This window comes from Coregonus clupeaformis, chromosome 15 (assembly GCF_020615455.1).
Source record: "Coregonus clupeaformis isolate EN_2021a chromosome 15, ASM2061545v1, whole genome shotgun sequence".
In the NCBI taxonomy this organism is placed as follows: domain Eukaryota; kingdom Metazoa; phylum Chordata; class Actinopteri; order Salmoniformes; family Salmonidae; genus Coregonus; species Coregonus clupeaformis.
The window spans coordinates 34,317,703-34,343,424 of record NC_059206.1 but is presented as its reverse complement, the minus strand read 5'-3'; the positions used below and the strand labels follow the sequence as shown (position 1 = coordinate 34,343,424).

Below are 25,722 nucleotides of genomic sequence, written 5' to 3'. Positions count from 1 at the left end.
GTACAGTGGCGGTCCGTGCCGTTTAAGATGAGGGAGGACGATTGGATGACTGTCATTCATATTCCATTCACCCTGTCCAATTGGTAGTTACAGTCTTGTCCCGTCCCGTCGCTGCAACTCCCGTACGGACTCGGGAGAGGCGAAGGTTCAGAGCCACGCGTCCTCCGAAACACAACCGAACCAAGTCGCACTGCTTCTTGACACAATGCCAACTTAACCCGGAAGCCAGCCGCACCAATGTGTCGGAGGAAACACTGTACACCTGGCGACTGATCCGTGTAAAGGAAAGAATGAATGGGGCCATGTATCGTGAGATTTTGAGTGAAAACCTCCTTCCATCAGCAAGGGCATTGAAGATGAAACGTGGCTGGGTCTTTCAGCATGACAATGATCCCAAACACACCGCCCGGGCAACGAAGGAGTGGCTTCGTAAGAAGCATTTCAAGGTCCTGGAGTGGCCTAGCCAGTCTCCAGATCTCAACCCCATCGAAAATCTTTGGAGGGAGTTGAAAGTCCGTGTTGCCCAGCGACAGCCCCAAAACATCACTGCTCTAGAGGAGATCTGCATGGAGGAATGGGCCAAAATACCAGCAACAGTGTGTGAAAACCTTGTGAAGACTTACAGAAAACGTTTGACCTGTGTCATTGCCAACAAAGGGTATATAACAAAGTATTGAGAAACTTTTGTTATTGACCAAATACTTATTTTCCACCATAATTTGCAAATAAATTCATAAAAAATCATACAATGTGATTTTCTGGAATTTTTTTCCTCATTTTGTCTGTCATGGTTGACGTGTACCTATGATGAAAATTACAGGCCTTTCTCATCTTTTTAAGTGGGAGAACTTGCACAATTGGTGGCTGACTAAATACTTTTTTCCCCCACTGTATGCTAGCTAGCTGCATATGCTAGCTAGCTGCATATGCTAGCCTCTTAAGGATCGTACCCTTTTCCCCCCCCATTTTCGCCTAAATGACATTCCCAAATCTAACTGCCTGTAGCTCAGGACCTGAAGCAAGGATTTGCATATTCCTGGTACCATTTGCAAGGAAACACTTTGAGGTTTGGGAAATGTGAATTTAATGTAGGAGAATATAACACATTAGATCTGGTAAAAGATACAGTGCCTTGCAAAAGTATTCATCCCCCTTGGCATTTTTTCTATTTTGTTGCATTACAACCTGTAATTTAAATATATTTTTATTTGGATTTCATGTAATGGACATTTGGTGAAGTGAAATGAAACAAAGAACTTGTTTTAAAAAGTTCTAAAGAATAAATAACGGAAAAGTGGTGCGTGCATATGTATTCACCCCCTTTGCTATGAAGCCCTTAAATAAGATCTGGTGCAACCAATTACCTTCAGAAGTCACATAATCAGTTAAATAAAGTCCGCCTGTGTGCAATCTAAGTGTCACATGATCTGTCACATGATCTCAGTATATATACACCTGTTCTGAAAGGCCCCAGAGTCTGCAACACCACTAAGCAAGGGGCACCACCAAGCAAGCGGCACCATGAAGACCAAGGAGCTCGCCAAACAGGTCAGGGACAAAGTTGTGGAGAAGTACAGATTAGGGTTGGGTTATAAAAAAACATCTGAAACGTTGAACATCCCACAGAGCACCATTAAATCCATTATTAAAAATGGAAAGAATATGGCACCACAACAAACCTGCCAAGAGAGGGCCGCCCACCAAAACTCACAGACCAGGCAAGGAGGGCATTCATCAGAGAGGCAACAAAGAGACCAAAGATAATCCTGAAGGAGCTGCAAAGCTCCACAGCGGAGATTGGAGTATCTGTCCATAGGACCACTTTAAGCCGTACACTCCACAGAGCTGGGCTTTACGGAAGAGTGGCCAGAAAATGCCATTGCTTAAAGAAAAAAATAAGCAAAGACATTTGGTGTTCGCCAAAAGGCATGTGGGAGACTCCCCAAACATATGGAAGAAGGTACTCTGGTCAGATGAGACTAAAATGGAGCTTTTTGGCCATCAAGGAAAACGCTATGTCTGGCGCAAACCCAACACGTCTCATCACCCCGAGAACACCATCCCCACAGTGAAGCATGGTGGTGGCAGCATCATGCTGTGGGGATGTTTTTCATCGGCAGGGACTGGGAAACTGGTCAGAATTGAAGGAATGATGAATGGTGCTAAATACAGGGAAATTCTTGAGGGAAACCTGTTTCAGTCTTCCAGAGATTTGAGACTGGGACGGAGGTTCACCTTCCAGCAGGACAATGACCCTAAGCATACTGCTAAAGCAACACTCGAGGGGGAACATTTAAATGTCTTGGAATGGCCTAGTCAAAGCCCAGACCTCAATCCAATTGAGAATCTGTGGTTTGACTTAAAGATTGCTGTACACCAGCGGAGCCCATCCAACTTGAAGGAGCTGGAGCAGTTTTGCCTTGATGAATGGGGAAAAATCCCAGTGTCTAGATGTGCCAAGCTTATAGCGACATACCCCAAGAGACTTGCAGCTCTAATTGTTGCAAAAGGTGGCTCTACAAAGTATTGACGGGGGGGTTATGCACGCTCAAGTTTTCTGTTTTTTGTTTGTTATTTCTTGTTTGTTTCACAAAAAAAAATGTATTTTGCATCTTCAAAGTGGTAGGCATGTTGTGTAAATCAAATGATACAAACCCCTCAAAAATCAATTTTAATACCAGGTTGTAAGGCAACAAAATAGGAAAAATGCCAAGGGGGGTGAATACTTTCGCAAGCCACTGTAATACAAACAAAAAAACATGCATTTTTTTTTTGCATCATCTTTGAAATGCAAGAGAAAGGCAGGAAAGTGATGTAGGAATCTAGTTGTAATTTAGATTTTGCCCACAAGATGGGAGCATTGTGTGTGCAAAGTTTCAGACGGATCCGGTGAATAATACAATTTTGTATCAAGCCTGCCAGGAGTTTCCCCAACTTTTCCGAATTGGTCAATTTACACATTTTTAAGTACATATCTATAGAGAACATACTAAAATGCTATGGTAATACATTTAAATTTACACACAGGAATGTCATACATGATGGATCATTAGCTTTCCTACAAGAAAATACACTAACCTTTACACATCTAGATGGCCGGCGGGGAGGGGGGAGGTGGGGGGGGCAGTGGGTCAAACTGTAGAATCCAGTTCCTGCATTTGACTATAAAAATTGATTTTATCAAACAAAACGATGCTACATTTTATCTCTGGGACCCTCAGGATGACAAATCAGAGCAAGATTACTGAATGTAAGTACATTATTTACCTTCAGAGGTGAATGTATCAAACCAGTTGCCATGACAAAAGTGTTTTGTTGTTGTGCACTATCCTCAAACAATAGCATGGTATTGTTTTAGCTGTAATAGCTACTGTAAATTGGACACTGCAGTTAGATTAACAAGAATTTAACTTTTCTGCCCATATAAGACATGTCTATGTCCCGGAAAGTTGCAGTTGTTTACAACATATCGCATATTGAGCAGCAACCCTCCCAGTATAGGGACATCGATCCCGTAGAGGCTAGCTAAGTAAGTGAAACTGAAAAAAATAAATGATTAAATCTCTCTCTTGCTTCTCCTTCATTTTGGAAGAAATTAATTTATTTGAAACTGTTCAACTATTGTCTTTCTCTCTCTTTGAGTCAACTACTCACCACATTTTATGCGTTGCAATGCCAGCTAGCTGTAGGTTATGCTTTCAGTACTAGATTCATTCTCTGATCCTTTGATTGGGTGGACATGTCAGTTCATGCTGCAAGAGCTCTGATAGGTTGGAGGACGTCCTCCGGAAGTTGTCATAATTACTGTGTAAGTCTATAGAAGGGGGTGAGAACCATGAGCCTCCTAGTTTTTGTATTGAAGTCAATGTACCCAGAGGAGGACGGAAGCCAGCTGTCCTCCGGCTACACAATGGTGCTACCCTACTGAGTGCTGTTGAGGCTACTGTAGACCTTCATTGCAAAATAGTGTTTTAATCAATTATTTGGTGACGTGATTATATTTAGTATAGTTATATCTAAGAAGGATAACTTTTTTAATGTTTTACAATTTATATTTTTATGAAATTCACTGAGAATGGTCCTGCCCTTCCTCCTCTGAGGAGCCTCCACTGGTATAGTACACCTTTATTTCAGTGATTAATGCAATCATAGGCAAATACCCACTTGTTTTATAACAGTTATATTTCCATGATAAAAAATGCACCATTTGGCGGAGACCTCTTAACTGCTGTAATTAGACCATAGTGCATTAGTTGGTAAGAGTACAGAAAACAGATTTATATGAATAATTAGCTGTGCACTGAAAAGGCAAATGATCTGTAAAAACCTATCAGTACACGGCGTATGCCACAAAGCACCATTGTACTGGGAGTATAGCAGACCAGCTGCAAAAAATCGTTTGCTTCAAGTAGTATTATACTGCTTAAGCTTTTTGCAGAAGGTCTGCATTCTTTTTCACTAGATTCAGACAATGACACCAAGGAAAACCAAACAAGTGAAGAACATGCAATTTCAAGGAGTGAGAACAAAAGTGACACCGTGGATGAAAATAGTGACACAGTGGATGAACATAGTGTGTATATAGTTAGACTGACACTGGATGAATACAGTGTGTATAGTTAGAATTACACTGTATGAATTCAGTGTGTGTATAGTTAGACTGTGGCTGCTATGACAGTGTGTGTATAGTTAGTGTGGCTGCTGTTTGTGTGTGTGTGTGTGTGTGTGTGTGTGTGTGTGTGTGTGTGTGTGAGGCCATGACCTCAGTGGGATGATGATGACACAGTAGAGCGTGAAAGATACACGGATGCTAAGGGCCCCAGCTCCTTGTCCCCTACTGAGACACTCAGATCTGTTCCCTCATCCCTGGGGTGGCCCTAGAAACCTGCTCAGATGCCTTTGTGTGTGTGTGTGTGAGAGAGAGAGAAAGGAATGCCCCTGTGTTTTATGGACAGGTTGTGTGAGGAGACCGCTCCCTCATGATTTACCCTCACACCAGCCCTGGTAACCACTGTTGCTTTTAACCTTTCATTTGCACGGTCTGCTTTGTCCTTAAAAGAGGGAGCATGTATTAGTGTATTTCTACTTAATCTATTTCTGCTATGGCAATATTTGCTCATTCATTTCCAACCAATAAATAATTGTTGAGGTTAATTGAATTAAATTCAGAGGGAACGTGACCCCTGGCCTTTATGTACCAGTCAGATTCCACTGACTGAGAGCACAATAACACTTTGCTAAATCATCATTCAAACTTTATTGACAGTTTGTGCTAAGAAAGCAGCTCCACAATCAGCCCTGTACAAACTTAGAAACACAAATTGAAGGCCACACACTGGAACTGATTGACAACAGAGACTGGAACCAGAGACCCCAGCTTTAAAACTGACCTGGCAAAAGAGTGAGAGAAAGAGAATGAGAGATGAAGCGAAAGAGGGAGATAGAAAGAGATGAATAGAGAGAGAAAGTGTGAGAAAGAAATGAACAAAACAATCCTTCACAGAAGGATAGCATTCAGGCGCTCTGTCAGCTGCACAATTACACTGCAAAGCTCTCCATCATCAATTTGGAGAAGATAGAATTCGTTTTTTGAAAGATGCAATGTACTTTATTAATTATTTCTGCGCTTTGAAGCTCTGTTGTCTTTATTCGTGCTGAAAATAGATGTTGGGAACAGGGGCATCCAAACTTTAGCAGGCTGCTGCGTGACCATTGCTGTGATGCAGGCTCTCTCTCGACACGTAGAACAGTCCCACGTAGTTGCTTTACGAGATAATCTACTCTGCTCTCAATTGCTTCACATCTACTGCCATTCGGAATATACTGTAGATACACTCACCCAGTTAAGTATCAAAGTAGATAAAATAAAAGTCAGACAGAGGAATATGAATGCTAAACAGTTCCAGGCAAAAGACGCTGCCTGCTGATTGGCCGAGGGCCTGTCGCTGGAGGCTGTCGTTTTGGAGAGGCAGATGGTGAAGCCCACCCCTTTTCCAATCAGCTGCTATAAAGCTACGCCTCTTCAGGAAGTGTTGGGCTGGAAGGTCTTAGGGGCAGCCAGCATGGCACGTACTTTTGCCATCAGATCCTGAGAAGGAGAAAGGGAGAGAGAGGGGTAGAGAGAAGGGAAGAGAGAGGGGTAGAGAGAGGGGAAGATTGCGAGAGAGATATGAGAGGAAAGACAAGAAACAGACAGACAGAGAGGGCGAGAAAGGAAGGGGAGACAGTGAGTGAGTGTGCCATATAAAATACAAATAATGATTAAGAAACCTACAGTCCTATAATCGGGGTCAACTACTGATGCATGCAAATGTCTACTCTATCAGAGAGCCTCCCCACCATCACAATTCAACACAAACACAAATCTTCCTCCCTCCCTGGGCTATCTTTCAACCAGGACAGCTTAATGTATTCCTGACTATTTATGACAGCAGGCTATAGAACAGCTTCTCTCCTCCCTGCAATAGAAGGCAGTCAGATCCACTCCTTGTTAGGTAAACAGTCCCAATCTGAACACAGTCCAACCTGGAGATTATACATCAAATAGGGGATATATTCAATCTTTCAGCGCGAGCCACTGAATAGGCCACTTGTCATAGAAGTTTCTCCTTACTCAGGGCTGACGTGGGGAGTTATTGCCTATCGCTACTCTTCCTTTTCCTCTCCCGCTGTTCTCTTCCTTCTCCTCCGCCGATCTCCCCCTCCCTCTCCTCCGTCATGAGTGAGCAAGCAAGAGCACACACACACAGAGAAAAAAGGCGAATGTGCATGCACACACAAACACAGAGACCAACAGACACACACACTGTGGGATAAATCCGAGTGAAAGCAGTGGTAGTGGTCAGGGTCCTTGAGGAGAGTACAGCCTGACCACAGTGACCGCTGACGGTAGAACCATCTCCACCGCGGTCGTAAAAACAGCAGGAAGGAGGAGCAGGATAACCACAGCAAATTGAGACAGAAGGTAAAACAAGATGGCGGTATGGATAATGGAGTTAATGTTTGAGTGGATGATGTGAGAATGGGGCTTTAAACAGGGCTGGTCCTGAAGCCTCCACAGCTACTGCTTAATTCAGGTGAGAAACAGAGGGGGGGGGGGTGTTTTAAGTACTGTATGTGTGAGTGTGAGAGAGAGAGAAAGCAGGAAAGTGTCAAAGACAGAGACGCGTATGACTCAGAGAGAGTGTTTGAGAGGACGTGTAAAGGTGGAGAGGGAGCCTGGCATGTACTGTACTTGAGCGTGACAGAAAATGCTTCTAACGTCCAAACAACTTAATTCTAACTATTTTTAAGCATTGTCATACTCCCTACTCCACAAGCCATAAGACTGCTAACTAGTTAAATAGTTAACCAATAGCTACCCGGACTACCCTTTTTGCACCAACTCTTTTGACTCATCACATACGCTGCTGCTACTATTTATTATCTATCCTCTTGCCTTGTCACTTTACCCCTACCTATATGTACAGTGGGGAAAAAAAGTATTTAGTCAGCCACCAATTGTGCAAGTTCTCCCACTTAAAAAGATGAGAGGCCTGTCATTTTCATCATAGGTACACGTCAACTATGACAGACAAATGGATAATTTTTTTCTCCAGAAAAACACATTGTAGGATTTTTAATGAATTTATTTGCAAATTATGGTGGAAAATAAGTATTTGGTCACCTACAAACAAGCAAGATTTCTGGCTCTCACAGACCTGTAACTTCTTCTTTAAGAGGCTCCTCTGTCCTCCACTCGTTACCTGTATTAATGGCACCTGTTTGAACTTGTTATCAGTATAAAAGACACCTGTCCACAACCTCAAACAGTCACACTCCAAACTCCACTATGGCCATGACCAAAGAGCTGTCAAAGGACACCAGAAACAAAATTGTAGACCTGCACCAGGCTGGGAAGACTGAATCTGCAATAGGTAAGCAGCTTGGTTTGAAGAAATCAACTGTGGGAGCAATTATTAGGAAATGGAAGACATACAAGACCACTGATAATCTCCCTCGATCTGGGGCTCCACGCAAGATCTCACCCCGTGGGGTCAAAATGATCACAAGAACGGTGAGCAAAAATCCCAGAACCACACGGGGGGACCTAGTGAATGACCTGCAGAGAGCTGGGACCAAAGTAACAAAGCCTACCATCAGTAACACACTACGCCGCCAGGGACTCAAATCCTGCAGTGCCAGACGTGTCCCCCTGCTTAAGCCAGTACATGTCCAGGCCCGTCTGAAGTTTGCTAGAGTGCATTTGGATGATCCAGAAGAGGATTGGGAGAATGTCATATGGTCAGATGAAACCAAAATATAACTTTTTGGTAAAAACTCAACTCGTCGTTTTTGGAGGACAAAGAATGCTGAGTTGCATCCAAAGAACACCATACCTACTGTGAAGCATGGGGGTGGAAACATCATGCTTTGGGGCTGTTTTTTCTGCAAAGGGACCAGGACGACTGATCCGTGTAAAGGAAAGAATGAATGGGGCCATGTATCGTGAGATTTTGAGTGAAAACCTCCTTCCATCAGCAAGGGCATTGAAGATGAAACGTGGCTGGGTCTTTCAGCATGACAATGATCCCAAACACACCGCCGGGAACTGAAGGAGTAGCTTCGTAAGAAGCATTTCAAGGTCCTGGAGTGGCCTAACCAGTCTCCAGATCTCAACCCCATAGAAAATCTTTGGAGGGAGTTGAAAGTCTGTGTTGCCCAGCGACAGCCCCAAAACATCACTGCTCTAGAGGAGATCTGCATGGAGGAATGGGCCAAAATACCAGCAACAGTGTGTGAAAACCTTGTGAAGACTTACAGAAAACGTTTGACCTGTGTCATTGCCAACAAAGGGTATATAACAAAGTATTGAGAAACTTTTGTTATTGACCAAATACTTATTTTCCACCATAATTTTCAAATAAATTCATAAAAAATCCTACAATGTGATTTTCTGGATTTTTTTTTCTCATTTTGTCTGTCATAGTTGACGTGTACCTATGATGAAAATTACAGGCCTCTCTCATCTTTTTAAGTGGGAGAACTTGCACAATTGGTGGCTGACTAAATGCTTTTTTTCTCCACTGTATATATCTACCTCAATTACCTCGTACCCCTGCACATCGACTCGGTACTGGTACCCCGTGTATATAGCAAAGTTATCGTTACTCATTGTGTATTTATTCCTTGTGTTATTATTTTTCTATTATTTCTATTTTTTCTCTGCATTGTTGGGAAGGGCCCGTAAGCAAGCATTTTACGGTTAGCCTACACCTGTTTACGAAACGTGACAAATAAAATTTTGATTTGATTATTTGATGAGAGCAGTTCTCTCAGCTTCATTAGCGGACTATAAAAACCAGTGGTTGGTGAGAGTCTAGAGTCATCCTGAAGCGTGCTCTGACTCTGAGCACCTTGATCTTTGGCATCAGGAGAGAGAGGAGGGCTAAGCCTGGATAAAGGCCTGTGCTACTCCACCCTATACTACCGTTATACCCTGTTCTGGTCCTGGTCAGCCACCAGCTCTCCTGTCAGCTTACTGTAATTAACAGCATTAACCTCCACTGTAATCACACTGCTGACAAGCTGCTGTCACAACATGCCACTCAGCTCACACACATCACATCATCACGCACACACACCACATCACTCCTCTAACATCAGATCATAATTAACAGGGGAGACTGGTACTGAGACAGGGCCAGTGTTGTCCTAAGGTCTCACTCTTATGAGCACTCCACAGAACATGAATGCAGTATTCCCACATCATGAGACAGAAAGGGCTTTGTCCTAAATGGCACCCCATTCCTTATATAGTGCGCTACTTTTGACCAGAGGCTATTGGGTGCCATTTGGGACATAGCCAGGATCTAGAGGAGCCTAGAGAGGCCATTCTCTGTAGAGGACCGTCTCACCAGCCAGCACCCTAAAGGAGAGCTCAGCCTCACACCAACCAACCCTCTCCTCCAGCAGAGCAGGGAGAATGAACGAGCTCCATAAGCAGAAAGAGCGAGAGAGGGGGGAAAAGTTCATCATGAGCCTGGGGATGAGTGAGTGAGAGAGGGCTGGGTGAGAGGAGGAGAGGAGGATCCATAAGGAGTAGGAGAGAAGGCAGAGTAGGCAAGCTCTCGGAGGAGAATGAAAAGAGGATGAGGAGATGAGGGGAGGCAGAGCACAACAGCTCACAATACAGTATCCAGGACGAGAGCAGGATGAGTGGACTGGCTTTCAGAGCAGTGGGAAAGAAAGAGAGAGGAAGAAAGGAAAGGATGCTGACACTTTAATCAGTCTATTCTTTACCAAGGCCACTCCATTGAATCGTACATGTCAAGGGTCTATCCTCGCGCCATGTCACATTCTCTTTACCATTCCATTCTTTCCATCGTAGTCTCCTTTAATTCTGACTGTCTTTCCATCTCTATCAATATGTTTGTACATCTTAACTACTGTGACTGCCTCCACCAGTCAGTCAGTCTGCCATTATTAGTGTTCGTCTGTCGGTATGTCTTCTCTACCAGTCTCCCTGTGTGGGACGCTCCAACAAAACCCTCTCTGCAGCTCAAACTCCTGACTGCAGAGCAGAACAATCCCCTGCGAGTGAGGGACAGGGAACGGTCCGTGCTCTCTCTCTCTCTCTCCTAAAAACACAGCCCACCCCCAGGCATTCGTCATCTGTCAGCCAGCCCCCGTAATGAAGGAAAAACAGTGCTCAAAGCTCGGCCCAAAATGCTAATTCTAATGAAAAAAGTGCATTAGTATTTTTCTCTGAGTGCATCATCATGAACCAAAAGTCATTACGCCGATGGGGCTGGCTTTAAAGTTCATTAAGTGGCCAGGGACTATGTACTGTATGTCTGAGTGCAGAACAAATGTGGAGTGTCTGTTCCAAAGCGCAGTGCTGCTCATCTGCGTAGCAGGGTAATGGTATTTTCATTCAGAGATGGCTGGGTGCTGACAGCTCTCCTTTCACTGTACAGTGAGGGGAAAAAGTATTTGATCCCCTGCTGATTTTGTACGTTTGCCCACTGACAAAGAAATGATCAGTCTATAATTTTAATGGTAGGTTTATTTGAACAGTGAGAGACAGAATAACAACAAAAAAATCCAGAAAAACGCATGTCAAAAATGTTATAAATTGATTTGCATTTTAATGAGGGAAATAAGTATTTGACCCCCCTCTCAATCAGAAAGATTTCTGGCTCCCAGGTGTCTTTTATACAGGTAACAAGCTGAGATTAGGAGCACACTCTTAAAGGGAGTGCTCCTAATCTCAGCTTGTTTATGTATACAAGACACCTGTCCACAGAAGCAATCAATCAATCAGATTCCAAACTCTCCACCATGGCCAAGACCAAAGAGCTCTCCAAGGATGTCAGGGACAAGATTGTAGACCTACACAAGACTGGAATGGGCTACAAGACCATTGCCAAGCAGCTTGGTGAGAAGGTGACAACAGTTGGTGCGATTATTCGCAAATGGAAGAAACACAAAATAACTGTCAATCTCCCACGGCCTGGGGCTCCATGCAAGATCTCACCTTGTGGAGTTGCAACGATCATGAGAATGGTGAGGAATCAGCCCAGAACTATACGGGAGGATCTTGTCAATGATCTCAAGGCAGCTGGGACCATAGTCACCAAGAAAACAATTGGTAATACACTACGCCGTGAAGGACTGAAATCCTGCAGCACCTGCAAGGTCCCCCTGCTCAAGAAAGCACATATACATGCCCGTCTGAAGTTTGCCAATCAACATCTGAATGATTCAGAGGAGAACTGGGTTAAAGTGTTGTGGTCAGATGACACCAAAATGGAGCTCTTTGGCATCAACTCAACTCGCTGTGTTTGGAGGAGGAGGAATGCTGCCTATGACCCCAAGAACACCATCCCCACCGTCAAACATGGAGGTGGAAACATTATGCTTTGGGGGTGTTTTTCTGCTAAGGGGACAGGACAACTTCACCACTTCAAAGGGATGATGGACAGGCCATGTATCGTCAAATCTTGGGTGAGAACCTCCTTCCCTCAGCCAGGGCATTGAAAATGGGTCGTGGATGGGTATTCCAGCATGACAATGACCCAAAATACACAGCCAAGGCAACAAAGGAGTGGCTCAAGAAGAAGCACATTAAGGTCCTGGAGTGGCCTAGCCAGTCTCCAGACCTTAATCCTATAGAACATCTGTGGAGGGAGCTGAAGGTTTGAGTTGCCAAACGTCAGCCTCGAAACCTTAATGACTTGGAGAAGATCTGCAAAGAGGAGTGGGACAAAATCCCTCCTGAGTGTGCAAACCTGGTGGCCAACTACAAGAAATGTCTGACCTCTGTGATTGCCAACAAGGGTTTTGCCACCAAGTACTAAGTCATGTTTTGCAGAGGGGTGAAATACTTATTTCCCTCATTAAAATGCAAATCAATTTATAACATTTTTTACATCCATTTTTCAGAATTGTTTTGTTGTTATTCTGTCTCTCACTGTTCAAATAAACCTACCATAAAAATTATAGACTGATCATTTCTTTGTCAGTGGGCAAACTTACAAAATCAGCAGGGGATCAAATACTTTTTTCCCTCACTGTATGCCTCAGATCCTCCTCCAAATAACTTCCTCATGGGTTGAGACTCAAATGGCATCCTATTTTGTATAAATTGCACTACTTTTGACCAGGACCCATAGACATTTGGGATGCACTCATGGCCTGTACGGAGCAGGGCCAGGGTGAAGGATTCAATCACTCTCTCTCACGCCCTCCTTTCCCCCTTCCTCACCTCTTTCCTTCACCCCCTCTTTCCCTAACCCACGCTCTATTCATATGACCTATGCCAATCTCTCATTCTCTCTTTTACGAACTCCCCCCCCTCCCCCTCTTTCTACAACCTATCCCAATCTCTCTCCCTATGACCTACCCCATTCTCTCTCTCCCTATGACCTATCCCAATCTCTCTCCCTATGACCTACCCCATTCTCTCTCCCTATGACCTATCCCAATCTCTCTCCCTATGACCTATCCCAATCTCTCTCCCTATGACCTATCCCATTCTCTCTCCCTATGACCTACCCCATTCTCTCTCCCTATGACCTATCCCATTCTCTCTCCCTATGACCTACCCCATTCTCTCTCCCTATGACCTATCCCATTCTCTCTCCCTATGACCTACCCCATTCTCTCTCCCTATGACCTACCCCATTCTCTCTCCCTACGCCTTGCTCTATCTGTGAATGCCTTGATCTTTAATGGTGGGCTGGTTTCCATGCTACACAGGCCTCTCTGCCTCACCCCAGGCCTGCTCTCTGCTCCAGGTAAGTCTCTCCTCCTCTCTCTGACCCCCTACGTCGTTGCTCCTCCTGGGCCAACTGGCTGGCTTTATGAGGGGGTCTGGTTGTAGTCAGAGGGCTATCAGATGGGGCTCTTTGTCAGACTCAGCAGGGTCATGAGTTAGGACTGATACAGAACATCAGATGGAGAGAGGACAAGGACTTGAACTTCTAAAGGGGCTCTGTTAAGGTATGGCTTTGTGATATATGCCAAGAAAGACATTCATGTAATTGGAGAATGTACGCTCTCACAGCCTGAAAGTAAGACATCAAATAAACCATTGAGCAAACATGAAGATTCCATATGAATTTACAACAGTTGTGAGGTAGTTAAAAGACATCGCCCAAGGAAGCAGCGTTTTTAACATTAAGTTGAAACGCGTTGTGATTTAAGCTTTTAAGTGATTTCAAACCTATGGTGATAAAACTCCAATAGATCTCTCTAATGGTCTCCTTTACATTATGGCTTCCCCCATAGACCTCATATAACATAGCCCTGTTGCTGAACAGGCAGTGTGATCCTACCCAGAGACAGAGTCGAGAACCTCTCTCTCTCCAACCCAACAGCTTACCAGAGAAGTGACTAGTAGAGGGGGTGATTGCGTAATATGTTAAAGTCAGGACTTTTGGGGAAGAGTTGATCCTCTTTTTCTCTCTCCTGGAGATTAAAGCCTCTGTAATGTAAACTAGCTCTCCTCAGCTGTCAGCTGCTGCGCACATAAAGTCAGGAGAGAGATGAGAGAGCCAGAAACACCAGGACATGGAGATAAACACAACAAATACAACACCTATGTGCACTGCACTGAACGCAGAGGGGGGATGTTAAATGTAAAATCCGACCCGAGTTCAGAGATCAGCTGCTCTGAGCCCACAGAGATCGAAGATGGAAATGATGTAATCTGTGCTGGGATCAGTGTACTGAAATCTCTGAGCGGTGTGTTCCGTATAATGCTGCTGCCACGAGGGCTGGACTGTCCTTGGAACCACAGTCCCTGTGTGCATCCCAGCTAACAATAAGCTGATTTTGAACTGCTGTGCTTTGTGCACATGTCATAATGAGAGATATGGAGCAACTGTACAACACCATGCTGTAATGTGCTTTATGTAATACATGCTAGGACATCTGGGCCTGCATTCACAAAGCGTCTCAGAATGGGAGTGCTGATCTAGGAACAGTTCTACCTGTAAGATCCTAATGAATAAGATTATATGGACAGGGGGATCCTCATCCTAGATCAGCACTCATACTCTGTCACACTTTGTGAATATGGGTCCATGTTGAAGAGGAGGTACCTGAGTGATTTTGGACTGCATGGAGGAGACGATGGCTGAGGGTACTTGTTTCTCTTTCTCCTGTGAGCCGTCCCTAAAGAGAGAGGGAGAGACAGAGAGAGACAGGCAGACAGACAGAGGGAGAGAGATAGAGAGGGTGGGGAGAGAAAAAGAGAGGGGGAGAGAAAAAGAGAGAGGGAGAGAGGGACGACAGAGAGAGGCATGTCAATAGAATCTGTATATGAAAGGTGGTCCTTCAGTGTTTCCCCTATATGCAATTGGGGGTCATTTTTACGACTTTGTCCTTGTGTTTCTTGGCTATTTACATTGTTTTGTTCACAAGCTAGGTTGTTTTTCCTATGTAAAACGTTTTCAGTGTAAACGTAAATGACTAAAACCAGATATAAAGTCTGTAGACAAGATAATGGAGCTAGGGCTGACCCCATTTATTCGACTGGTCGATTGTTTGGTTGATAGGCTGTTGGTCGACCAATATTTTTTTTAGTCGAGCAATAGCAAATATATATATTGTTAGATTATAAATAAACAGAGTAAAAACTCACAGACGGCTAGTAAAGTTCAAACTACGTTTATTCACCCACTGGGTCACACAGCTGCATAAGACAAATACATATTCACACAAGCACTGGTATTTAAACCTTCCTCCTATACTGAGTCTCCATCTTTTTTATGGCACACAAGACACCTGTTTTATTTGTGCCCATCTCAGTGAACGTCTCTCTCCAGAACACGCTCTCTCCCGCCAACCTGTGCACATTCATTGTTTCATAACTTCATTGTGTGAATTGTTTGCGTTTGGTTATTAGTGTCTATCAATTCCCCATTACATATATCACCAGTAGTACATTTACCGTTAATTGCTATAATTTCTAATCTACAATGTTTGTTTGGTTACGGTAATGTCTGTTAATGCATTCAATATATTATTATTCCAGAGTGGACACGTTGTTTGCAGAGCACACAACCTATGCTACACTTGTGAGTTTTGTCAATTTAGTCATTGTCTTTTGCTTGGAGCGCTCCTGTCAATGTTAAGTAAGGACGCACACCTGATTAAGCATAGAAGTAGGTCTATAGGCTACCTGGCTTGCTCGCAAATGTAGGCATATAAATGTGCCCATTTGGGGATCTGATAGTATTTCTGATTGGCTTAATGCACCACCACTAATGAGCTGTGGAGCTTCTCAAAGATGTGTTTTCTTCACCTCAAACAGCAAGCAAACAAAGCCTGTTTTTACATCCATTGAGACAATTTATTTGAAAAATCTTTAGAGCTCTCTCCCTTTTGATAACCACATAGCGTGAAAGGGAATAATGTAATGCTCTGATACAGCGGAAATGTCATAAATTAGGCCTACCTGATTATTTCTTATCCCTTGCGCAAATAGCCTACAGCTGTGTCTGTCCCAAGCTCACTGGCGCAGGAAACTGAGGGCCCAGAATATTTTAGACAATGTTGCAAGGAGCTTCAGGCCGGACCCAAGTTAATAGTTGATACAATGTTTCAAGTTCGTTGCAGACAGGCCATACATAGCCAACGTGATTTATAAGATATTTATTTTTAAATCAGGATATTTTCTACCTGCAGGCTGCAATGTTTTTATTTGTTGGCTTTATAGGCTATTTTTAAATAGTTGGCAATGGCAATAGAAGTTAATTTTAGGTTTGTATCATTAGCCCTAAATGGAGCAATATATATTTTAAAATAAGATAATCTTTGAAAACTAACAATCACCAAAATAAAAGGTTGACAGTTAGGGAGAATCTAAAATTCATAATATATAATTTTTAAGTCACTCAGATAGAATAAGAACATGGTAATAGCCAAGGCCAAAATAAATTACAATTGCAGGAAACTAGCTTTAAACTGTAAAATGTTCTCTCAGCCCCATGGCAAAATGTGTAGAATTGCAGGAAACTAGCTTTAAAAACGGTAAAATGTTATCTTAGCCCCATAGCAAAATGTGTAGAATTGCAGGAAATTAGCTTTATAACAGCAACATTTTGTCTTTGCGGCCTCTAAAACCATGCCATTACCTTGCACTCTACCACACCCACACACTAACTTTGCCACCGCTGCTGAAAAAAATCCTACGGGAAACACTGTCTTTCTACAGTATTCATGGGGACTGCTTGCTAAGTGCTGTAAAACTGGACAGACAAGCAGAAAGAGAGCGAGAGAGAAAGATAGAGCGAGAGAGTGGCCCTTTAAAAAAAAAAGATTTACCAAAAAAAAAGAATATGCTCATCACCATCTATGTACATGAGTGCGTCTGGGCAGATTGCTTTAGACAAAGGTCACAGTATGTGATTCTGTGCTTCCACAGCTTTCATGTTTCATTCAACAGGTCATCAGTCACATTGGCCCAACCAGCCACTAGAGACACTACCAGAGACGACAGCCGTAGAATGCCCTGGTTATATCCCAAATGGCACCCTATTCCTTATGGGCCCTGGTCAAAAGTAGTCGACTGAATAGGGAATAGGGTGCCATTTGGGATGCAAACCCTGTCTAACACTTCAGCTCCACTATACGCGTCGTGTTGCTTTGCCAACAGGGTGGCGTCAATGTGACGTTGTACCTGCTACACAGAGCGTGTTGTTTTGAACGCAGAAGTGCAGATGGGAAGACATCTTAATTGTATTTTCCCCTACTTTACAGTAACATATTCATCAATTATGTGTAAGTACAAAATAAACTTTATTTCTCATTATTTCAATTCACAATTCGTCAGCCATCGAGAATTGAACCTCTGCGATTCTGCCATTGGACGTGAGGCAACGCGAGCGCAACACAGGCAGTTTAGCAGCATTCATTGATTTCAAAGGAAGCGGTCACTCAAAGGCTGATGGCAGACGGCAATGCCGGACGCCCAATGGCTATAGTGTAACAGCGCCGTAATGCTTTGAAAACGACTGCAAATCACTTGCGGTGAAAACTGTCAAAACCCAAACGGAAAAATACAAATCAGGTTTAGATAAATCCTATCATTGCTAATGGGACAGACTGATAGCTTTGTTTGTCTGTAGAAATAGAGTATTTAAATTATTCATTCTCATTCTGGGGTACAGGTGTGTGTGTGCCATCTGGCCAACCCAAGAGTGTCATTTAAGAGTGTCATTGATTCATAGCATTATATGTTAGGTCAGGTAGCCTACATGGACATGGCCTGCACTGTATTCATTGAATGATTCAACAATGTGGCGGAGGCAGCAGCAGAATGAGGAGATGAGAAAACAGCCCTTGCCTTATTGTCTAAGAAAAGTGAGGAGAGATGAAACCCCAACTTAATTAAGTCTTCAATCAATAGCCTAACTGTTAAATGTACCTGGCTTTATAAATCATCAATATATCTACAGATACAGTGGGGAAAAAAAGTATTTAGTCAGCCACCAATTGTGCAAGTTCTCCCACTTAAAAAGATGAGAGAGGCCTGTAATTTTCATCATAGGTACACGTCAACTATGACAGACAAATTGAGAAAAAAAAATCCAGAAAATCCCATTGTAGGATTTTTAATGAATTTATTTGCAAATTATGGTGGAAAATAAGTATTTGGTCACCTACAAACAAGCAAGATTTCTGGCTCTCACAGACCTGTAACTTCTTCTTTAAGAGGCTCCTCTGTCCTCCACTCATTACCTGTATTAATGGCACCTGTTTGAACTTGTTATCAGTATAAAAGACACCTGTCCACAACCTCAAACAGTCACACTCCAAACTCCACAATGGCCAAGACCAAAGAGCTGTCAAAGGACACCAAAAACAAAATTGTAGACCTGCACCAGGCTGGGAAGACTGAATCTGCAATAGGTAAGCAGCTTGGTTTGAAGAAATCAACTGTGGGAGCAATTATTAGGAAATGGAAGACATACAAGACCACTGATAATCTCCCTCGATCTGGGGCTCCACGCAAGATCTCACCCCGTGGGGTCAAAATTATCACAAGAACGGTGAGCAAAAATCCCAGAACCACACAGGGGGACCTAGTGAATGACCTGCAGAGAGCTGGGACCAAAGTAACAAAGCCTACCATCAGTAGCACACTACGCCGCCAGGGACTCAAATCCTGCAGTGCGAGACGTGTCCCCCTGCTTAAGCCAGTACATGTCCAGGCCCGTCTGAAGTGCATTTGGATGATCCAGAAGAGGATTGGGAGAATGTCATACGGTCAGATGAAACCAAAATATAACTTTTTGGTAAAAACTCAACTCGTCATGTTTGGAGGACAAAGAATGCTGAGTTGCATCCAAAGAACACCATACCTACTGTGAAGCATGGGGTTGGAAACATCATGCTTTGGGGCTGTTTTTCTGCAAAGGGACCAGGACGACTAATCCGTGTAAAGGAAAGAATGAAGGGGGCCATGTATCGTGAGATTTTGAGTGAAATCCTCCTTCCATCAGCAAGGGCATTGAAGATGAAACGTGGCTGGGTCTTTCAGCATGACAATGATCCCAAACACACCGCCGGGGCAACGAAGGAGTAGCTTCGTAAGAAGCATTTCAAGGTCCTGGAGTGGCCTAACCAGTCTCCAGATCTCAACCCCATAGAAAATCTTTGGAGGGAGTTGAAAGTCTGTGTTGCCCAGCGACAGCCCCAAAACATCACTGCTCTAGAGGAGATCTGCATGGAGGAATGGGCCAAAATACCAGCAACAGTGTGTGAAAACCTTGTGAAGACTTACAGAAAACGTTTGACCTGTGTCATTGCCAACAAAGGGTATATAACAAAGTATTGAGAAACTTTTGTTATTGACCAAATACTTATTTTCCACCATCATATGCCAATAAATTCATAAAAAATTCTACAATGTGATTTTCTGGAAAAAAAAATCTCATTTTGTCTGTCATAGTTGACGTGTACCTATGATGAAAATTACAGGCCTCTCTCATCTTTTTAAGTGGGAGAACTTGCACAATTGGTGGCTGACTAAATACTTTTTTTCCCCACTGTATAAGATAGATCCTGTATCTGTTGCCTGTTCGAGTGTTTGTTTAAGAGCCTACTTATTCCTTGAGCGCCTCAAGCAATGACAATTTCCAAATTCAGCTGTTTTTAATCTTTGCTTTGATGTAATTAAGGCTTTACACTTTATTTCGTTAGAACAGCCTCTCTGGTATTATTTATAATTTATTTTGTGTTGTTTACACTATTCACAATTTTCTGAAAAATAATGTTAATAATTATTTAACGCTATAATTACAATAACGCTCTTTTTTTCTTGATCTCCATCTTATTGTTATTATTATTATTATGATCATAAGTCATGTCATTATCATTAGTAGGCTTAGTATAGCAGCCTTGCATAACCACCATTGAGCTGTAGGCCTAACAGCGCATCCTGTTTCGTCTTAATACCGTGCGTTACATAGGCCTATATTTCAATACTTATATACTGTAGGCTACTGTTTCAATCAATCATTCATTGTTCCTGTCATCACACAGCATACGAGTCATTCATTATTTGAAATGCAATCCAGCATTTTAGTTTTAAAATCAAATAAAGCGAGTATTGAACAATTAAACAATAAATCAAACGTTCCATTTCGGAAATTGCATTCACGAATGAACGCAACTGTTTTTAGTCTTTGCTGTAATAAAGGCTTAAAAAAAACCTGTTACAACAGTGTCTCTGATACTCTCATAATTTATTTAGTGTTGCTTACATTGTTCCAAACGGTCAGAATAATTCTATTGTAATCTAAACAGCACCTGTTTGGCACACATAATATGAACGCAGTGCTTGCTCCTTACCTTATTTTCTTGATCTCCAGTATTTTCCACAACTAGTCAAATTTATTCCACACATCTGACTTTCCCTTTCCCTCCTGAGCAACTAGTAATTCCCCCGTTTCGAGTTTATCTGTCACGTCCTCTGCATCCATTTTGTGGTCACATGTATTATGGTGTTCAGAGTTTGTTATAACCAATTTACTGATGTGATCATGATATGTTATAGGTCAGGCCCTATTGTGCCCTATTTGGAAGGGATTCATTTTACTGGGGGAAGTCGGGTAATGTAATTATGTGCATGAGCACAAAATCTGTAATTTTAGTCCTGTCCGAATCTGCCATTTCAGTAATTTTTACATGGCAGGAGAGTAACAATTCCAGCCAGAATAACCTACTGTTTTTTGTAGAATTACAAGTCCTCTGATAATACTAGTCCCGTTCTAATCGACATCCCTGTGTTTTGAGAGAAAAGTCTGAGTTTGACAGGTGTTGCTCTCGGTTTGCGCAAGAAAACAACTGATTCAATAAATTGAACTAAATTATGTGCATAAGCTACAGTTGAAGTCGGAAGTTTACATACACTTAGGTTGGAGTCATTAAAACTCTTTTTTTCAACCACTCCACAAATTTCTTGTTAACAAACTATAGTTTTGGCAAGTCTGTTAGGACATCACATTTTTCCAACAATTGTTTACAGACAAATTATTTCACTTATAATTCACTGTATCACAATTCCAGTGGGTCAGAAGTTTACATTCCAGTGGGTCAGAAGTTGAGTGTGACTTTAAACCGCTTGGAAAATTCCAGAAAATGATGTCATGGCTTTAGAAGCTTCTGATAGGCTAATTGACATCATTTGAGTCAATTGGAGGTGTACCTGTGGATGTATTTCAAGGCCTACCTTCAAACTCTGTGCCTCTTTCCTTGACATCATGGGAAAATCAAAAGAAAACTTGTAGACCTCCACAAGTCTGGTTCATCCTTGGGAGCAATTTCTAATCACCTGAAGGTACCGCGTTCATCTGTTCAAACAATAGTACGCAAGTATAAACACCATGGGACCACGCAGCCGTCATACCGCTCAGGAAGGAGACGCGTTCTGTCTCCTAGAGATCAACGTACTTTGGTGTGAAAAGTGCAAATCAATCCCAGAACAACAGCAAAGGACCTTGTGAATATGCTGGAGGAAACGGGTACAAAAGCATCTATATCCACAGTGAAACAAGTCCTATATCAACATAACCTGAAAGGCCGCTCAGCAAGGAAGAAGCCACTGCTCCAAAACCGCCATTAAAAAGCCAGACTACGGTTTGCAACTGCACATGGGGACAAAGATGGTACTTTTTGGAGAAATGTCCTCTGGTCTGATGAAACAAAAATAGAACTGTTTGGCATTAATGACCATCGTTATGTTTGGAGGAAAAAGGGGGTCCCTTGCAAGCCGAAGAAAACCATCCCAACCGTGAAGCACGGGGGTGGCAGCATCATGCTGCGGGGAAGGGGGGGCTTTGTTGCAGGAGGGACTGGTGCACTTCACAAAATAGATGGCATCATGAGGAAGGAAAATTATGTGGATATATTGAAGCAACATCTCAAGACATCAGTCAGGAAGTTAAAGCTTGGTCGCAAATGAGTCTTCCAGATGGACAATGACCCCAAGCATACTTCCAAAGTTGTGCCAAAATGGCTTAAGGACAACAAAGTCAAGGTACTGGAGTTGCCATCACAAAGCCCTGACCTCAATCCTATAGAAAATGTGTGGGCAGAACTGAAAAAGCGTGTGCTAGCAAGGAGGCCTACAAACCTGACTCAGTTACACCAGCTCTGTCAGGAGGAATGGGCCAAAATGCACCCAACTTATCGTGGGAAGCTTGTGGAAGGCTACCCGAAACGTTTGACCCAAGTTAAACAATTTAAAGGCAAAGCTACCAAATACTAATTGAGTGTATGTAAACTTCTGACCCACTGGGAATGTGATGAAAGAAATAAAAGCTGAAATAAATAATTCTCTCTACTATTATTCTGACATTTCACATTCTTAAAATAAAGTGGTGATCCTAACTGACCTAAAACAGGGAATTTTTACTAGGATTAAATGTCAGGAATTGTGAAAAACTGAGTTTAAATGTATTTGGCTAAGGTGTATGTAAACTTCCGACTTCAAATGTATATATTAATGGCTTTTGTTTATATGTTTTGTGCATATGAATTGAATATTGCCAAATGCATCAGTAAAAAATATTAAGCCTATTTAATGCAACCCTTGCTGTTAATAGACCGCAAAGCAGCATACAACTGACCTAAACGTTTGGAAATGAAAGTTAACTTTCTCATCCATAGCCTTAAAACACATCTCAAGCGTAATTGCATTGTTTAGCTCACATCCGAAGGCTGGGGGCATTGAGGACGTACTGCGGATCGCTAAAATATCCTAATGATTATGATCACACTTCCTCAATTCAAATATTATGCCGACACTATACCAAAGATGGTTTGGTATGGTTTAGAAACTTGGGAACCAAGCTGGAGTTATCAGTGTGGCCCTATAACCTGAACATGTTGAAATACTGCATCTTCACGCCTAGAATAAAAACCTCCAGGCTTCCGTCATGCCTGTCAATTTATTGAACAAAAATAAGAATTACAAGGGGCAGTCTGGAAAAAAACGAATCCCGTCCTAATCGTCCTCTGGAATAACAGACATTTTGGAGTAATAATTACATAACCAACGTTCTCTAGTTATACTAGGCCCGTGTGAATAGGTATTTGGTCACGTGCATGCAATGCATACATGTGTCACGTAAAGAGATTAACGATTGAGGGAATAGGGAATGTTTATCCTTAACAAATGAGGGATTTCGGTAACAGAACTTTTCAGTCAGAAATGGCTGTAATTATGTTGCAGCTTCAGGAACACAGACAGCACGATAAACACTTTGATGCTCTGTGGTGGTGCTGCAGTATGGAGGAGAGACAGACAACGGGTGCTAGTCACAGTCACTCGCTGTCTTTTTTCATATTTTTTCATTGATTTTTTACAGCGCAGCAAGTCTGAGCCCGGAACCGGCACAATCAAATCAATTGCTGGTCGAACTCCCTCTAGTAATTTGTGTCTCTTAATTATTTAATCAAACAGTGTGCTTAAAGCATCAGACAAGCTCAGAGTATATACAAAAGCATGTGGACACCTCTTCAAATTAGTGGATTCGGCTATTTCAGCCACACCCGTTGCTGACAGGTGTATAAAATCAAGCACACAGCCATGCAATCTCGATAGACAAACATTGACAGTAGAATGGCCTTACTGAACAGCTCTGTGACTTTCAACATGGCACCATCAAAATCGTCTGTCCTCGGTTGCAACACTCATTACCGAGTTCCAAACTGCCTCTAGAAGCAACATCAGCACAATAACTGTTCATCGGGAGCTTTTTTAAATGGGTTTCCATGGCCGAGCAGCGGAACACAAGCCAAAGATCACCATGCGCAATGCCAAGCGACGGCTGGCGTGGTGTAAAGCTCACCGTCATTGGACTCTGGAGCAGTGGAAATGTGTTCTCTGGAGTGATGAATCAAGCTTCACCATCTGGCAGTCTGACGGACGAATCTGGGTTTGGTGGATGCCAGGAGAACGCTACCTGCCCCAATGCATAGTATCAACTGTAAAGTTTGGTGGAGGAGGAATAATGGTCTGGGACTGTTTTTCATGGTTCGGGCTAGGCACCTTAGTTCCAGTGAAGGGAAATCTCAATGCTACAGCATTCAATGACATTCTAGACTTCCAACTTTGTGGCAACAGTTTGGGGAAGGCCCTTTCCTGTTTCAGCATGACAATGCCCCCATGCACAAAGCGAGGTCCATACAGAAATGGTTTGTCGAGATCGGTGTGGAATAACTTGACTGGCTTGCACAGAGCCCTGACCTCAACCCCATCAAACACCTTTGAGATTAATTGGAACGCCGACTACGAGCCAGGCCTAATCGCCCAACATCAGTGCCCGACCTCAGTAATACTGTTGTGGCTGAATGGAAGCAAGTGCCCGCAGCAATGTTACAACATCTGGTGGAAAGCCTTACCAGAAGAGTGGAGGCTGTTATAGCAGCAAAGGGCAGACACACTCCATATTAATACCCATGATTTTGGAATGAGATATTTGAAGAGCAGGTGTCCACATACATTTGGTAATGTAGTGTAGTTGATTTGATTAAAACACATAGGATGTGTCAATATATGGAAAAATACATTTTTTAAAATTTAGAACAATCGATCGGTCGATTTTTTGTTTGTTTGGGACAGCCCTAATAAACAGCCTGGTGAGGTGGGGTGCTTTACCTGGAGAGGCTGGATGTGGGGCTGGTGGGAGGGGAGGCGCTGGGGGACTTCTTGGGCCTGCCAGGGGATGAGGAGGGGGAACAGGAGGAGCCCTTGGTCTGGAGCTGGCCCTTAGAACTCTTACTCTTCCTCTTCTCATGAGGGGACCTGGGACACAGGGAGGGAGGGAGGGAGGGAGAGAGAGGGAGACATGGCGAAATTGCCCAAACCCTTTCAGGAAGTAATGGATTGAGAGACAACAGACACTCACTGAGCTGCTGGAGCTCAAACTGCTACAATGAATACATAAATGTAATTCTCTCACAGCATTGTCCCACTGTTTCCCCTTTATGACTGTTTCCAAGGTTCCCATCCCTACCTACCTGGATCTGGAGTGCCTCCTGGGCAGAGCAGTGTTGTTGCCAAGGCGACAGGCGGCGGGGCCGTAGCGCTCCCTCTCCCTCTCCTCACGCCTCCTCTCAGACGAGCGAGCCCTTCTGTCCCCCCTGTCCCTCCTCCCAGGAGACCTGGAGCGAGACCTGCAGACAGACGACGCAGGGCATGAGAGATGGACATGAACACAGAGACAGAAGGAGGGAGGGGGGGTGGGAGGGGGGGTGGAGTAAGAGAGGGAGAGAGGTGGGAAGAGGGGACACAGATGGAAGGACAGAGAGGAAAACTCAATGCAACATAAAGAACTGAAATATGCAGTATTTTCCCCAGTGCCTGTGGCCAAACTGTCTTTTCTCTAGTGGTGAAGCACTGAGACCACTGAGGAGAGACTGATGACAACGGAGGGTGTGTGAAATACTCAAGTGGAGAGGGAAATTGCAACTAGCAGCTGGTCTCTGGGGCTGACCTCCCATGCCCCAGCCTGCTCCCTGGCCACCTAACTGCCCCCATGCCCTGTACTCTGACCTCTACTGCTCTACCCACCTCTTAGTTTTATTACCAATCAGAGCACTGTTCATGGGTGGGCTCATAGTTACTATAGTGAGATCGATGGCAAAGAAAACATAATTTTGAAACTGTTCTACGAGTCTCCACATAATAAGTAGAGTTGACCACTTTTCACTTGTAAAGTT

At 43.2% G+C, this 25,722-nt stretch overlaps 1 protein-coding gene across 3 annotated transcripts in view; it reads right to left on the bottom strand.

The window, feature by feature from the left end:
• Positions 1-5,242: 5,242 nt before the first annotated feature.
• The window catches only part of LOC121583493 (splicing factor, suppressor of white-apricot homolog), a 172,686-nt gene continuing 152,206 nt past the window's right edge, over positions 5,243-25,722 (bottom strand). For all 3 annotated transcript variants that reach the window (XM_045225112.1, XM_045225111.1, XM_045225113.1), the window contains 4 exons: positions 25,021-25,176; positions 24,659-24,805; positions 14,589-14,661; positions 5,243-6,088 (listed from right to left, as the gene is read on the bottom strand). In XM_045225112.1, coding sequence (XP_045081047.1) covers positions 6,023-6,088; positions 14,589-14,661; positions 24,659-24,805; positions 25,021-25,176 — 442 coding nt within the window. In that variant the 3' untranslated portion in view covers positions 5,243-6,022. The remainder of the gene's footprint in view (positions 6,089-14,588; positions 14,662-24,658; positions 24,806-25,020; positions 25,177-25,722) is intronic.